At 39.1% G+C, this 15,772-nt stretch overlaps 1 protein-coding gene across 1 annotated transcript in view; it reads left to right on the top strand.

The window, feature by feature from the left end:
• The window catches only part of LOC149427362 (complement decay-accelerating factor-like), a gene marked incomplete at its 3' end in the record, with an annotated part of 76,385 nt that overhangs the window by 21,137 nt on the left and 39,476 nt on the right, over window positions 1–15,772 (top strand). Inside the window, exon 2 of the mRNA XM_089668092.1 lies at window positions 3,828–3,927. Within this exon, the coding sequence (XP_089524218.1) occupies window positions 3,843–3,927 (85 nt within the window). The remainder of the gene's footprint in view (window positions 1–3,827; window positions 3,928–15,772) is intronic.

Here is a 15,772-nt window from a genome sequence, read left to right as displayed (position 1 = left end):
AATTCATATTCATTTAAATTCAAGATAGTAATTAAAAAGTCAAATATAATATAATTTTTTTTAAACTGTCCATTTCGGTTTTCAGCCAAATGCATCCTGAATTCTCGGTTTCGGTCCAGAATTTTAATTTCTGTGCACCACTAGTTTATACAGGATAGGACATTTCCTAGATCATAAAAGGATATGAAGTTATGAATACTTCTCCTAAACATTTGAGATGCCCCCTCTCAGAAACATAACACATGCACCAAATATCCAACTCCTTGCGCTCTGTTAAGAGACGAAAGATATTACAAGAACCTGTTTGAAGAACAGATGCACACAGGATGTGGGACAACAGAGCAGCATCTCAGTATATTCATCGTTCTCCACAACCTCCAAGAAGATACCTCACCACCAAACATGGGAAGCAGCTTAGTGATAACTGACATACAGTGTATTTATAAAGTATGCCGACCCCCTTTTATTTATTTAAAGATGCAGCCTGATACTACAGTTGTTTATATTCATTTTGTTCTCATTCTACACTCCGTACCCTATAATGACAAAGTGAAACCAGAATTTCAGAAGTGTTTTGTAAATTTCAGGAAAAACTGAAATATCACATTTTCATAAATATTCAGACCCTTTGCAACAACACTTGGCCCAGTTGGAGTGGGGATGTGAACCATCTCCATAGAGAACAATTGGGGTTTTTTCACCCTGAGCATTTTGGAGCTTCGATCTACAAAATGCTGAGGTGTGATAGGGACTTTAGAGGATGTAGACAGGTGGGAACAATGTTTCACATTGCCCAGGAATTAAAAGATATTGCATTAAGGAATATGTTCTGATTCATCCTGTCACAAGTGATAATATACCCAAAAAATGCCACACTGCTCTCCTAAATAAACTGACTGCAGACATCATCTTTAGCATCTCTAGCAGCAAAAATATCCATTGCCAAAGCAATGGCGGTGGAGGCGGGCCAGGGCCCTGGCCTAAAGCTACAGCTCCTTTTTTTTTTTTTTTTTTTTTTTTTTTCTTCTTTCTCTTTTCCTCAGATCCATTTTAACCAAGGCTCCCGTATTATGGATTATTGGTTGTAAACTTAATGTGTTGGTTTAATCAAGAATTACATTTAGTAAACATTGGAAAACTGCTCATTTTGGGTCAAGTCTCTGGTGTCTAGACGGCATGGACTGAAACTACCTTACCCTGCTTGTTTGTGCAAGCTAGAGCTCTGCCCCCGTGCTGTAATGTGTTGAATTCCAATTCTATTTCTCAAACACTCTTCCTGTTTTATGATTCAGTTGTTAGTAATGTCTTTCTCAATTATTGAACCAAACAAATGCTTGTAAAACCTTTATTGTGCTTAGTAATAAAGATGATTGACGCAGGAAAAGTCCTCCTTTTGTGAACTCTGTGGCATGTGTTTTTGATGACCGCTCAACAGTAACACACCTAAAATGCATGTAAAAAACTTATTACACAGATGTGCCCCAAGCCCTAGGGCTTCTTCACACGAGCTTTGCCCTCTGAGCCTGGGCTAACACATGTGAGATGCAAATTTTTTATTTTTTTTTTCTCGGGTCTGTTTTCAGTGCGAATTTCAAAATAGTTGTTCAGCAGTTTAGATGCAGTTCAGATGTGAATTGGCAAGGCCCAAACTTATGACATATGCGATTTAGAAGCATTCCCATTTAAGTCAAAGAGCCTGTAATTTGCACCACACTGCTCAGAAAATGCACAGGACTCTTCTTAAATTCACATTGTGGGTGCACTGCATACTGTGGATATAAAAAGTCTACATACCCCTGTTAAAGTGTCAGGTTTCTGTGAGGTAAAGAATTGGACAGAGAAATCGTTTCAGAACTTTTCCCACCTTTTTAATGTAATCTATAAACTGTACAACTCAATTAAAAAACAAACTGAAATCTTTTTTTGGGGGGGGGGGGGGGAGTGGAGGGAAGTGAAAATAAAAAAACTAAAATAATGTGGTTGCATAAATGTGCACAACCTTAAACTAATCCTTTGTTGAACCACCTTTTGATTTTATTCCAGCAGTCAATCTTTTTGGGTAAGAGTCTATCAGCATGGCACATCTTGACTTGGCATATTTCCCGGCTCTTCCTCGCAAAAACACTCCAAATCTGTCAGATTGTGAAGGCCTCTCCTGTGCACAGCCCTCTTCAGATCACCCCACTGATTCAGGTCTAGGCTCTGGCTGGGCCATTCCAAAATTTTAATCTTCTGGTGAAGCCATTCCTTTGTTGATTTGGATGTATGCTTTGGGTTGTTTTCATGCTGAAAGATGAAGTTCCTCTTCATGTTCACGTTTCTAGCAGAAGCCTGAAGGTTTTGTGCCAATATTGACTGGTATTTTGAACTGTTAATAATTACCTCTACCCTGACTAAGGCCCCAGTTCCAGCTGAAGAAAACCAGCCCTAAAGCATGATGCTGCCACCACCATGCTTCACTGTGGGTATGGTGTTCTTTTGGTGATGTGCAGTGTTGTTTTTGCACCAAACATATCTTTTGGAATTATGGGCAAAAAGTTCAACCTTGGTTTCATCAGACCATAACACATTTTCCCACATGCTTTTGGGAGACTTCAGATGTGTTTTTTCCAAAATTTAGCTAGGCTTGGATGTTTTTCTTCATAAGAAAAGGCTTCCATCTTGCCACTCTACCCCATAGTCCAGACAATATGAAGAATACAGAAGATTGTTGTCACATGTACCATACAGCCAGTACTTGCCAGATATTCCTGCAGCTCCTTTAATGTTGTTGTAGGCCTCTTGGCAGCCAGTTTTCTTCTTGTCTTCATCAATTTTGGAGGGATGTCCAGTAATGTCACTGTTGCACCATATTTTCATCCACTTGACTGTCTTCCACTGTGTTCCATGGTATATCTAATGCCTTGGAAATTCTTTTGTACCCTTCTCCTGACTGACACCTTTTAACAATAAGATCCCTCTGATGCTTTGGAAGCTCTCTTCGAGCCATGGCTTTTGCTGTAAGATGTGACTAAGAAAATGCCAGAAAAGACCTACTAGAACAGCTGAACTTTTATTTTGGGTTAATGAGACATTTTAAATGATGGAAAGTGTGTACTGACTCCTATTTAACATGATTTTGAATGCGATTGCTTAATTCTGAACACAGCTCAGCTACATCCCCAGTTATAAGAGGGTGTGCACACATATGCAACCACATTATTTTAGTTTTTTTGTTTGCTCTCCCCCCTCCCCCCCCCCCAAGAAAAAAAAGATTTCAGTTTGTTTAATCATTGAGTTGTACAGTTTATAGGTCACATTAAAGGTGGAAAAATCCCTAAAAAGATTTAGCTTTGTTTCATTGTTTTACATTACAGAAACCTAAAATTTTAACGGGTGTGTAGACCTTTTTATATCCACTGTATATGTGAATGGCCACAATAGTATCCAATTTAATTTTACATGCGAATCAATGTGTTCTAAAAACTCCTGAATTCGCACATGTGTGACCTGGGGCTGAAGAACAATCTGCATTCGACAGGCAGTGAGTAGGTGTTGCCTCCTCACTGCTTGCTTTATCCCCTCTAACCCCACATTATCACACTACTGCCATGCGTATTGCACATGGTTGCGGGGCACTTGCAAGAGCAGACCTATTCACTTGAGAGGGTTGCATTTTGGCGGCACTATTCCTGCCAGAAGAGTTAGAAGGGTATAATTTCTGTTGCAGCCATGAAGCAAAGAAAAGAGGGTAGCTGTTGGGGGGGGGGGGTGGATGGTAAATGGCAATTATTACTTTGAGCCCTTTTTGTAATTTTAATTTTTTTTTTCTTTCTTTTTTTTATTAGTGAATTACTATCACCATGATGTTTCCTCAAAAGAACATTGCAAGAGACCATTGGGGTTTTCTACTTCTATGCTTTTCAACCTTCATTGCTGCTGGTTATGGTAAGGAATGTGTGAGTGTGGGTGTTTTGTAGTATTTTTTCACAGGTCTGCAAAAAAATTTTCTCGAGCTGTTTTGGTTATTCCACATAATCTTTGTTTTTTTTGGTGCGCTGAATCCAAAAATGACCTCCATTTTGTCATAGGACATCACGTTTCCTGACAATTTAGGTAACTATGTTAAATAAGGCAATACCTCAAAATAAATGGAAATAGACTTATAAAATTAAAGTTTTATTACAATTTTTTTTCATAAATCTTTTTTTGAACTGAAATGAGGTCGTCTACACACACTAAACTCGCTTCTTCTTCCCTGTGAGGCTCCTCTTGGTGCATTTACGCTTGTGAGTAGCATCTGGAATGTCTCTCTGAAGCATCCAACAGTAGTCTGCCATCATTGTAATGCTCCATTTTCCCTGGTATCTCCTTTCCATCTCTTTAATGTCTTGGTGGAATCGTTCACCTTGTTCCTCACTCACCTCTCCCAAATTTTCCGGAAAGTAGTCAAGGTGGGACTGGAGGAAATGCGATTTTAACTCATCAGGCAACCTAAAGCTTGAAATGCTTTCAGCAATTATCCGATCTTTTTGTAGTGAGGATCTTTGTTATTGCTTAAAAATTTCTGTACGACTTCTTTAAATGCAATCCACCCTTCTTTGTGAGGATCCGTCATGGTATTGACAAACTCTTGATCAACTATAAGCCTTCTAATGTCTGGTCCGACGAACACACCTTCCTTCAATTTTGCCTCCGACAGGCCTGGAAACTTGGTGACCAAGTATTTGAAGCATTCTCCATCTTTTGGAAGGGATTTTATGAATTGCTTCATCAATCCCAATTTTATGTGGAGAGGTGGTAGAAGAACTTTATGGGAAGGTGCCAAAGTTTCTCGGAGGACGTTTTTTTTTCACCGACTGTTAGCACCCTCGGCTGCCAACTCTTCTTGGTCCAGTAATTTTGTCGGTCTTGACTGTCCCATAGACAGAGAAAACAAGGGTATTTGGTATCCCACCCACTGGATTCTTCAGGAAAGATTAACCCCTTCTACCATTAGAAGCACAGACTCAGGGCTGAGGCTTACACATACCGCATGCTGCTGAGTATCCCAGTAGTCATGTCACTCAGAGCAGCACTTGTATTCACCCCCTTTGCAGGGGGGGAGGGGCAGAGATTGTTTACCTGCAAATAACAACAAAGGGCCAGAAGAGAACTAGGGAAATGAGGAAATAGATTTTTTCTTTTCCCTAAAACTTGCTTGGCTTATGTATATATTGCTGACCATCAGATTTACAGTGCTATTTTTTACATAACTCGGACAACCCCTTTTTAAGGTGTGTGTTTGTGTTTTTTTTTTTTTTGCATTTTATATCTTAAATGCACTTATGTGAATTAATTAATAGTAATTTGGACTTTAGATTTTGTTAAAAACACATAATAAAAAACCCCCCAAAAAATTTGATACATTTTGAAGACAATTTTGTATTTTGTGGCAAATCATGACGTCTAGGCGTTTTTTTTTTTTTTTTTTCCAATATTTTATTTTCAGCACACCAAAATACATGAAAATTAGATGAAAATAATCAAACAGCTTTTTAGTCACAGACCTGTGAATGTTTAATATAATACTTTCTAGGGTTGCACTGATACTGGTATAGGTGCCGATACTAAGCATTTGCATGAGTATTGGTACTTGTGCAAATGTACCAATACTAGAAGTGACGTCATGGAAGAGCCAGCTTTTCTATTATGGCCGCTTCCACTGCACAGTTTGTTCTGTGATATTCCCACTGACTGATACTCAGATTCCTTCACTGTAATGTTCAAAAATTATGTTTGTATTAACAACATGCTTTCATATACCCCACTGTTCTAATTTCTTTAAAACAAATATTGTAAAGAATCTGAGTGCATCAGTCACTTGGTCAGAGAGCCCAAAATTCCATGAATAATCAATGTATTGTCTCTTTGAAACTGCCTTTTTAGTTGTCAGTCCAGAAGTGGTAATTCCACAAGTAAATAGTCATTAACCAAGCAAGTAGTTACAAGCCAATAGATGGCCATAAAAGCTGAGAAATGCAGCAGTCTTTGTAGCAGATCTCAATGGCAGGTAAGTATCAGTTGGCAGACAAAACAATGTAGCAATGGCTGTAAAGATAACACATGTAGCAATCTTCAATGTAGATGCTAAAGAAAAAAATAGTAGCTATGGCTTAAAAATTATAGGAATAGCAATTTTCAATTTAAATGTTTGCGTCCAGCATAGCTATAACTGCAGTTCAAAGCCCATAAATTCTGTCAGGTGGGGAAAATCTAGTGGAAAGTTAGATTTAATGTCACTGTTGGATAAAAATAGAAGAAAAATATGGATGATGACAAAGGAGCTGTATACGTAAGAGGTTGATTTTTTTTTTTTTTTTTTTTTTTTTTTTTTAAATATTAAATCTTGCAAGGTGTCCCCCTTAATTAGCAATAGGTTGATGGTTCTCCTTTTTTAAAATGTGTTCAAGTGGACCTAATGAAAATAAATTGGACTTGGAGAGAAATAGATAATCTCTTAGGAAGGTAAAGACCATCACTAAAAGAATTACAGAATCCTGAGGACTTAGATTAAACAGAGTGATAAAGGTGGGAACATTGTTTTGCTAAGTGAGGAGTATTATGAGAATGGGGTAAAAAGACAACTAAACAATAAAGTGACTTATTAAAAACGTATTGTAAATCAATTTCCATTATTGGGTAAGACATTAAACTCAATTACTCTTAGCAAAAGAAGAAAATGTATTAAAGGATAAGTTCGCCTTTCATAACATGTTACACACCTATTCAGGGTGTAACATGTTACTAGTGGACTGGTACCCGTTTCTTCATGCTCCCCATTGTGACAGCTAACTGGGGATCTTCTCCCTGCTAGCTGTCACAATTAAAAAAACAAAAACAATCGGCCTCTTCATTCATTTATTGTGTCTTGTGAATGAATGACCTACAAACCCTTTACGGCTGTCAACTTTTAGTTCTCAATGAACTACCATGGCACTCTAGAGCACCATGGTGGTCCTTTGATTCTTCCTGTCAGTATATCCGCTTGCCTGTACATCCTGTACAGACAAGCAGATATACTGTCAGACCTGCATGGCACCAGCGATCTGCTGTTCACTGGTGCAATGCTTTTACAGGCTCCAGAAAAATGTGCAAAAAAATTGTGCATTTATTTTTTGTAAAAAAATTTGAATATCTACAAGTGGAAGAATACAATGTTCCCACCTTTTTTGTCTGTCTTTCTGAAATTGTACAAGAATTTTGGTAACCCACCAGGGCAACCTATCGTATCTGCAGTTAAAAGCCCCCTAGAATGGATTGGGAACTCTATCAATATAGATGGTGCCATCACACTAAACATACATTGCTCAAAAAAATTACACTTTTTAATAAGAGCATAGCATCAAGTCAATTAAACTCTTGGGGTATTGATCTAGTCAGTTAAATAGCAGAGGGGGCTGTTAATTTCATTAACACCGGAGCAACTGAAACTGATTAACAGGTGCACTAGATGGGAAACCATGAGACGACCCCCAAAACAGGAACGGTTTTACAGGTGGAGGTCAGACTTTTTTTCTTTTTTTTTCCCCTACTCCTCCTTTTCTGACTGATTTTCACTAGTTTTTTGCATTTGGCTAGGGTCAGTGTCGCTACTGGTAGCATGAAGTGATACCTAGACCCTAGAGAGGTTGCACAGGCAGTCCAACTCCTCCAGGATGGCACATGAATACGTGCTATTTCCAGAAGGTTTGTTGTGTCTCCAAGCACAGTCTCAAGAGCATGGAGGAGATTCCAGGAGACAGGCAGTTACTCTAGGAGAGCTGGACAGGACCATAGAAGGTCCTTAACCCATCAGCAGGACCGGTATCTGCTCCTTTGTGCAAGGAGGAACAGGATGAGCACTGGCAGAGCCCTACAAAATGACCTCCAGCAGGCCTCCGGTGTGAATGTTTCTGACCAATCAGAAACCGACTTCATGAGGGTGGCCTGAGGGCCCAACTTCCTCTAGTCTGCCCTGTGCTCGCTGCCCAACACCATAGAGCTTGATTGGCATTTGCGACTGAACACCAGAATTGGTAGGTCCACCACTGGCGCCCTGTACTGTTCACAGATGAGAGCAGGTTCACCCTGAGCACATGTGACAGATGTGAAAGGATCTGGAGAAGCTGTGGAGAACATTATGCTGCCTGTAACATTATTCACCATGACCGTTTTGGTGGTGGTTAAGTGATGGTTTGGGGAGGCATATCCATGGGGGGGGATGTACAGACCTCTACTGGGTAAACATTGGCACCCTGACTGCCATTAGGTATCAGTACGAAATCCTTGGACCCATTTTCAGACCCTACGCTTGTGCAGTGGGTCCTGGGTTCCTCCTGGTGCACGACAATGTCTGGACCTCGTGGCGAGAGTATGTAGGCAGTTCCTGGAGGATGAAGGAATTGATACCATTGACTGTCCCCCACGCTCGCCTGACCTAAATCCAATAGAACACCTCTGGGATATCATGTTACTAACATTTATAGGTAAAATTGATCCAGGGAACATCCGATTGCCCCTCGGGGGATCTGGATGGAATTTTTTTCCCCTGCAGGAGCAAATTAGATCATTCTTTGCTGTGTGTGGGGGTGTTTTTTTTTTTTTTTTTTTTTTGTTTTTTTTTTGCCTTCCCCTGGATCAACTGTGGGTATAGGATTATAATTTTATTTTTTGGTTGAACTGGATGGACTTTTTGTCTTTTTTCAGCCAGACTACCTATGTAACTGTTTCGGTCCATCCAACACCACCAGGTTGTGCCTCAGACTGTCGTCTCATTAGGAGTATGCTACGACATTGTGAGGCATGCATACAAGCGCGTGGGGGCCATACTACTGAGTACCATTTTGATTTGCTGCAATGAAATTTCAGCAAAATGGACTAACCTGCTGCATAATTTTTTTGCTTTGATTTTCGGGGTGTTTTTGAATTCAGTCCTTTGTAGGTTGATGATTTTCATTTCCATCAAACAATGGGGCATCCTTGCATTCCTAACACATTACCCAGCCCATATCAGTATAGATATCCAGCATGATATTTTTCTCCATTGAGATCTGATGTGTTTTCAAAGTGTTCCTTTAATTTTTTTGAGCAGTCTAGATGGTGCCATCATTAAAAACTAATGTGAAGGATACAAGAGATGTATTAATATTTCTAAAATTTGACAAAATAAATGGTGGAAGAAGACTACCTCTTAGTAGCGATCAATGTAGAATGTTTGTATATGTTGATCCCACATACATGTGGTTTATGATCCGTAGTTTTTACTCTTTGGAGTTACATTTTCCTATGGAGACACAAAATGAATTTCTTTTTAAATTGATTGAATTTTGCATTGAAAAATTACTTTCAATTCTTAGGTACCTATAATTATCATATTGAAGGTACCTTGATGAGTGCCCCATGGGCACAATGTTATACTTGTCTCCACCTTCATTACCGGGAGGAGAAAGGTGTATAGTTGTTCAATTTACCTTAGCCAATAAAGCTCTGGCTGAGGTACATTGATGATGTGCTCATGCTGTGGAGGGGTACTAAGGCAGAGTTGGAAAGATTTGTGACATACCTAAATCGAAATGACTAGAACATCAGATTGACACATACTGTGCACAAAAAAAATCCTCTGTGCACAAAAAAAGATCCTCTTTCTAGATTTTTGAATCATTGGGGCTAGCAATTTTGGTAACCCAAACACATTGTAAGGAAACCTCAGCAAATATGTTGCTAAGAGCAGAAAGTCCCTATCTGAAGTTGTTAGTTAATGGGATACCAACAGGCCAGTTTCTGTGCATACGAAGAAACTGTACTAAATTAGATTATTTTATGATAGACGCCAGATCAATGTATGATCACTTTAAAGTAAGAGGCTATTCGCATAAGCAAGTAAGGGAGGCCCAAAATAAAGTTCTGGGTAGCAATAGAGAGGAGTTCCCAAAGGGGGTTAGTCGAAAAGATGGAAAGGCCAAAGAAAATCAGAGGAAACTGACTGGATTTGTTACAGAATACGGGGCCCAATGGAATGCTATGAGACACTGGCATGTGCTCATAGGGTGCCCAATTTTAGCCTAATTAGTGGGTCCTTGCCCATTTATGATAGCATGGAGGGCATCAAATTTGGGGGACAGTATGATATAGAAGGAAAACTAAAAGCCTGGCTAACTGCCCATTCAGAGGGAAAAGGGACATACCCCTGTGGGCACTGGTTCACCAATGCATATAAAAGTCAGGAATATCCTACTAACAGCTTTATGAACTGTTCCACAGTGAAAGTAACTTACTGTCTAAAATGCCCACGTGGGAAACTTTATGTTGGTAAGACAATATGACAAAATGATCCGCATTGGTAAACACATCTGATATAATAAAAAGAGAAGGGAAAGGGAGCCCCCTAGAACCACATTTTGCCTCCTTCCATGGTGCTAAAATTGAGTGAAAGTGAAGAATATGTTTTAAACCTTTCTTCAAGATGGGATTACAACACAGTCCAAATTTTCAAAAGGAGAAACTGATAAATTAAATACCCTTTCCCCTAAGGAGTTAAGTACTGAATTTAACCTCCAGGTTTTTCTGGGGAGGTAAGGGCTGCCCTGGTTTTTAAAGAGAAGAAGAAAAAGCGATCTAAACATGAGGAGCTCTAAATTTAGTTGATTTCTAGCAGTAGTTATAATTTTTGATCAGTGTTTAACATACTGTAATATCACAACAGATAGTTTGGAGTTTTGTCTTCCTCGTTTGTGTCCTGTCATTTCCACTGCTGCTGAATGTAAAACTCTAGCACAGGGAAAGGTTACCCTTTTAAGAGCAAGGGGGAAATACTGAGTATGCAACTTGCATATGTAGAAATACAGGAGGTTCTGCTCAGTCCCTTGCATCCTGATGAAACCAGCTACACCACACTGTTGAAAGGTAATGATGTTAGTTTGATATCATAAAAGCTGTACCTTCAAGCTAATCGCTGTATGTAAGACTCCGGCTGATGGATTAGAAGTTGCTAATTTGGGATGGAACCTGTGTGACAGAGGTGCAGCCAAAAGTCTGCACAAACTGTGTGTTTAAAAAGTACTCTGGAGCTTACGAGTATGCTCGGCTTTCTAGCAATGTGTTCATTTTAAAAGGTTTGTGCAATCCATGATGGATTACACTGTTCCGTTTCTCTCAAGCTCTGTGTGTACAAACTTGTCCTAATGAACTTTGAAATGCAGTTATTTGTAGCGATTAGCTATTCTGAACTCAAGCAATTAAAGATGAGCTTCAATCTTTCCCCAAAAAGTTAAGTCAGCAGCTACAAATTCTGTAGCTGTTGACTTTTAATATGATGACACTTACCTATCCATGGGTCCAGCACTGTCCTTATCCAAGCTGATTCTTCAATGGGCTTCAGGTCCAGGCGTCCGCATCCTAACTAAGGGAAACCAGCAGTGAAGCCTTACAGCTTCACAACCGACTTCCCTCTGTGCATGCACTAACCACACTGCTCTTTGTGAATGGTCCCGCAGTCTTCCAGGACCTGGGATCTGTCACAAAAGGTTGCAGGGCATAGTGGGAGCGGGTACCTGTCAATCAGGCACCTGCTCCACCCCCCCCCCCAAAAAAAAGTGCCAAATATTAGAGGAGGGAGGCAAACCAGCACAACTTCCATTTTTTGAGTGAAGTTCCAGGTGAAGTTGAATATTGCTACTTATTTTGTTTTTTAAGTCATATCGGTGCATAAAATAGTGCAATCAATGGTTTATGCTTTGATGTTGTACAAGGGTGTTGTGGAATCACTTATTGGCGTATGCTTGCTACTCACATTAAGGAGTTTGACTGTGCTGATTGCTTTTTGTTTAGTTTTTAAGCCATGGCTACATTAAAGATTGCTACATGTGTTGCTTTTAAAGCCGTTGCTACTGTTTCTTCTGATAACAGCCAATATTTACCTGCCATTGAGCTTTGTTACAAGGACTGCTCGTCATTTCTCAGCTTTCACGGGTATATATTGCTTTTTAATTACATGCTTGGTTTATGCCTCTTTTTTTTATTTGTGCAATTGCCATTGCTGGACTGTAAACTCAAGGCAGTTTCAGAGAGACAATACATGCATTTATTATTCATTGGAATTTAGGTCGCTCTCTGATCGTGTAGCTGGTGTACTCCAGATTTTTTGCAATTTTTTTTTTTTTTACAGAGATTAGAGCAGTAGAATATCTGAAGCATGTTAATACATACATACATACATACATACATACATAGTTCTTTGAGCATTAAGATACTTGCAGGCTTTTGCCTCTAGCTCTGGTTCACACTGCTGCGACTTCTAGTGTAGCTCTCTGCGACCTGCAACACAAGGTTGCAAGTGACAGGGAAACCCAAAACTCATGGGTTTCAGTAACATTTTGACTGCTGAAGCCGGATTGAAAAGTAGATGTTTATTATACAAGCATGTAGCTAGACCTCCATGCAGGGAGAGCAGAACAATACATGGTGTTGGATTCAAAGTTTTGCTCTATCTTACTAAGGATTTCTAATACAATTTATATGCTCTACAGTGGGTGGTAACTAGCTATCTGATCTTTCTTTGAAGAGTCATCTGTATCTTTGGTGTAACTCATTGAGATGCGAATAGTTAACATATGTTATTGTTACTTCCAGTGTCCTTTGTTGTTTAACAGATCTTCAAAGGCTGTGACAATAGTCTTGTAGACAATAGGTGGTGTGAACTGGAAGTAGAAAATGTTGAGCCAGCAGGAGAGAACATGAGGTGTGAAACTGTTGTTTCTCATACAGAAACAAGGAAATAAAATAAATAGGTTGTTAGGCCATCTAATTCAATAAATGGCTGCTCCATTTTCCCTTACAATCCCTCCTTTTGGACATCATATTGTCCAAACAATTATCCCTTCATAAAAAGAAATTTGAGAAACATTTTTACTTTACAATTCCTCCCCTCCTTTAAATTCTCATACATCTCACTTTGTTTGCCTAATATTTCTTTCTAGTTCATATTTCTCCTGATATATATATATCCAATTTACTTCTGCAGAAAAATCTAATTTTGCTTCACAAAGGCTGAAAAATGCAAAACATTAAACAAAAATTAAAAATCAAAAAGTCTAAAAAAAACTGTGTGTTGGGCTAACTGTTTATGAACGCCAAGTCTGCAGTTGATTCCTCCAATGTATCCCTGACAGCTAGTCCTCCATAAGACTGTACTGCAACACCTAAGAACTCGTACAATGTTCATACATAATATTTTCTTCAGGACCATCGCAGTCCACATGACAAGAAACTTCCGGTAGGTGTGCAGATCTGCTGCAATTATAGCAAATTGAGCTTTGACTTCTATTCATGGACAGCTGAAATGATAAGTGGAAATGTTCTTCAGATACTCAAAAGTTTTGAAACCACTTTTCTCCATCACTGTTGTTTGTGGCTGATGTCAAGAAGTCCAGGAATAAGGGAGGATATTTTTGAAGATGGCGTCATTCAGATTGCTAGACCAACATTAGGTATTTAACAAAAATGCCCATGAAGCCATGGCGTTTTTATTTTTCTGCCGAAGTAAATCTGTGTTATAGAGACAATAAGACCTAGAAAAAAAAGAAATACATCTTAATATGAGGAGAAACCACTCTCACTTTGTATAATGTGTTACTCAGTCGTCATCTTAAAAAGGGCCTATCATGTATGGCTGGGATCAGTGACCTTACAGTTGACCAGGAACATGTAAATACAGAGACAGGAGACTTGGAGAGCACAGAATACAGGACTTAGAAGGATGGCAGGAGGACAGTTCAGCACTGGGGTACTGGTTTTAAAGTCAAGCAGGACACAAAATGCTAGTAAGAAACACTTGTAGCACTGGGGATCAGGGCTCACAGGGAATGCAGACACACAGGATACAGCTGATATATCAAGGATTCTAAGACAGGAAGGATACCCAACAGTATCATCTGGGGAGAACACAGCATGTCTGCACATGCAACAAGGGCGAGGGCCCTTGTAAGGGCCGAGGCGCAGAGTCTAAGGAACTGCCTTGTCTTCTCCAGAGCTCTTGAAGGTAGAGATGGGTTTGCTGCAGACAGTCCCCAGGTTGCGGTCCTCGTACTCACCCAGGCAGGAAGCTACTGGGAATTACTAACTGATAAATAAGAACCCCTTGCAGTGATGAGGCACAGGGATCACTGGACAGTAGGGAGCTCAGTTCAAGCTGACATGCATAGAAACACACAGACACTGGGAACAGAAAACTAGGAGTAGGTAGTAAAGCAAGCAAACAAACAGGGGTCTCTTAAGAGCAGATAGAGATGTACGGTGACACCAAACAGGAAACAGGATTGAAACACATTCGGAGACACAGAGACAATCTGCTAGGACCTTTAAGGTGTAAAGCCTGAGGCAATGAGCCACATTAGAATGAGAAGAGATGGCCTGGCTGGGCTCATTAAATCAGCAGGAGGTTAAGCAGCCTTAAACACACGTCTTGTGGGACAATAGGCAACAGCAGAACCTTATAATTTAAAGTCATGGAACTACATGTACCAGCATACCTGTTGCTCTTTGGAAATAGAGGAGACAGATCTGAAGAAAAGCTGAAGACCCCGACATAGATTTAATTTAAAATCTTAACAATATCTAACTAAGCTTAACAATCAATATAGTAACACTAACACACATTCATTATATTTCTTAGGATATTATAGGTGTTAAAATAGAGAAACAATTATTCAACTCAATAGTCAAACTTTCACAATAATATAAAAACTTTATAAGATAGAAAATGCTCAGTTCTATTGTCACTGGTAATTGGGGATTTCTGGCTTTGTCTGGTTCGTTTGGGGACCTCTCTTAGAGTGTTGAACTCGTTAATACCAGAGCCCATACATGTTAGATCAGAACACACAACAAAGAAGATCTAACACCCAATAAATAGGCAACTAGGAACTTCCAAAGAAGGTACAAACTTAACCAACTACACCAATATCAGCTACTGGGGGTGAAACATTTAAGTATTTACAAAAGAAAACAGACTAATAAAACAAGGAAGAAAACAATTTGGAACAATACTTCCATTGGTTGATTTTTTTTTATGAAGGCTGTGATCTTCCGTTCTGAAAGCCTGAAAGAAGTCCAAGGCATTGATCTAATCTGATGAATAAGCATCAATTACATTTAGTAACAAACATGACACTTTCCTCCTAATAAACCAATGGTTAAAGATCTAACAACAAAACATACAGTACATACTTTTAAAATTTTTCTCTTTTAGTTGTTCTAACAGTGCACTTTTCTAATACCAAAAATTATTGACGTCAAATTAATTATTACCACGTGGATTTTGTTTATGGTATACCATTAAGAAACAAAAATTATTATTATACACCATGGTTAAAAATGAGCAGCTCAATGTAAACCTTTTAGTAAGCTACCATTCGTGTGCAAGAGTTATACTTCACCATACTGAACACTTGGAAACTTCCAAAACTGTATCTTCTAAAAAACAAACACAAGATAGTGAATACACATAACAATTCACTATTAACATCTGATTTCCTTTTAGAGTTCACTTGGCTCAGTAAATTTGCATGACCATACAGCTGTTCTCATTCACAAACCATGCAATTAACCTGTGTTAAAGAAAAAGGGGGGTCAGCACTCGGTGGGCTGTCAGCACCTTAAACATATGAGACAGCACTCCTGATTTTTAAACTTTAAATAAGATCAGTGAAAATGCTTTTTACATGTCACTAATTCTTTTAATATTCCCCTTGACTTTTTATCAATTTTAATAACGGCA

The sequence above is a fragment of the Staurois parvus genome, unplaced genomic scaffold (assembly GCF_062004578.1).
Source record: "Staurois parvus isolate SC_StPar_1 unplaced genomic scaffold, SC_StPar_1.0 ptg003832l, whole genome shotgun sequence".
Taxonomy (NCBI): Eukaryota; Metazoa; Chordata; class Amphibia; order Anura; family Ranidae; genus Staurois; species Staurois parvus.
This window is presented reverse-complemented; position numbering and strand designations above follow the sequence as displayed.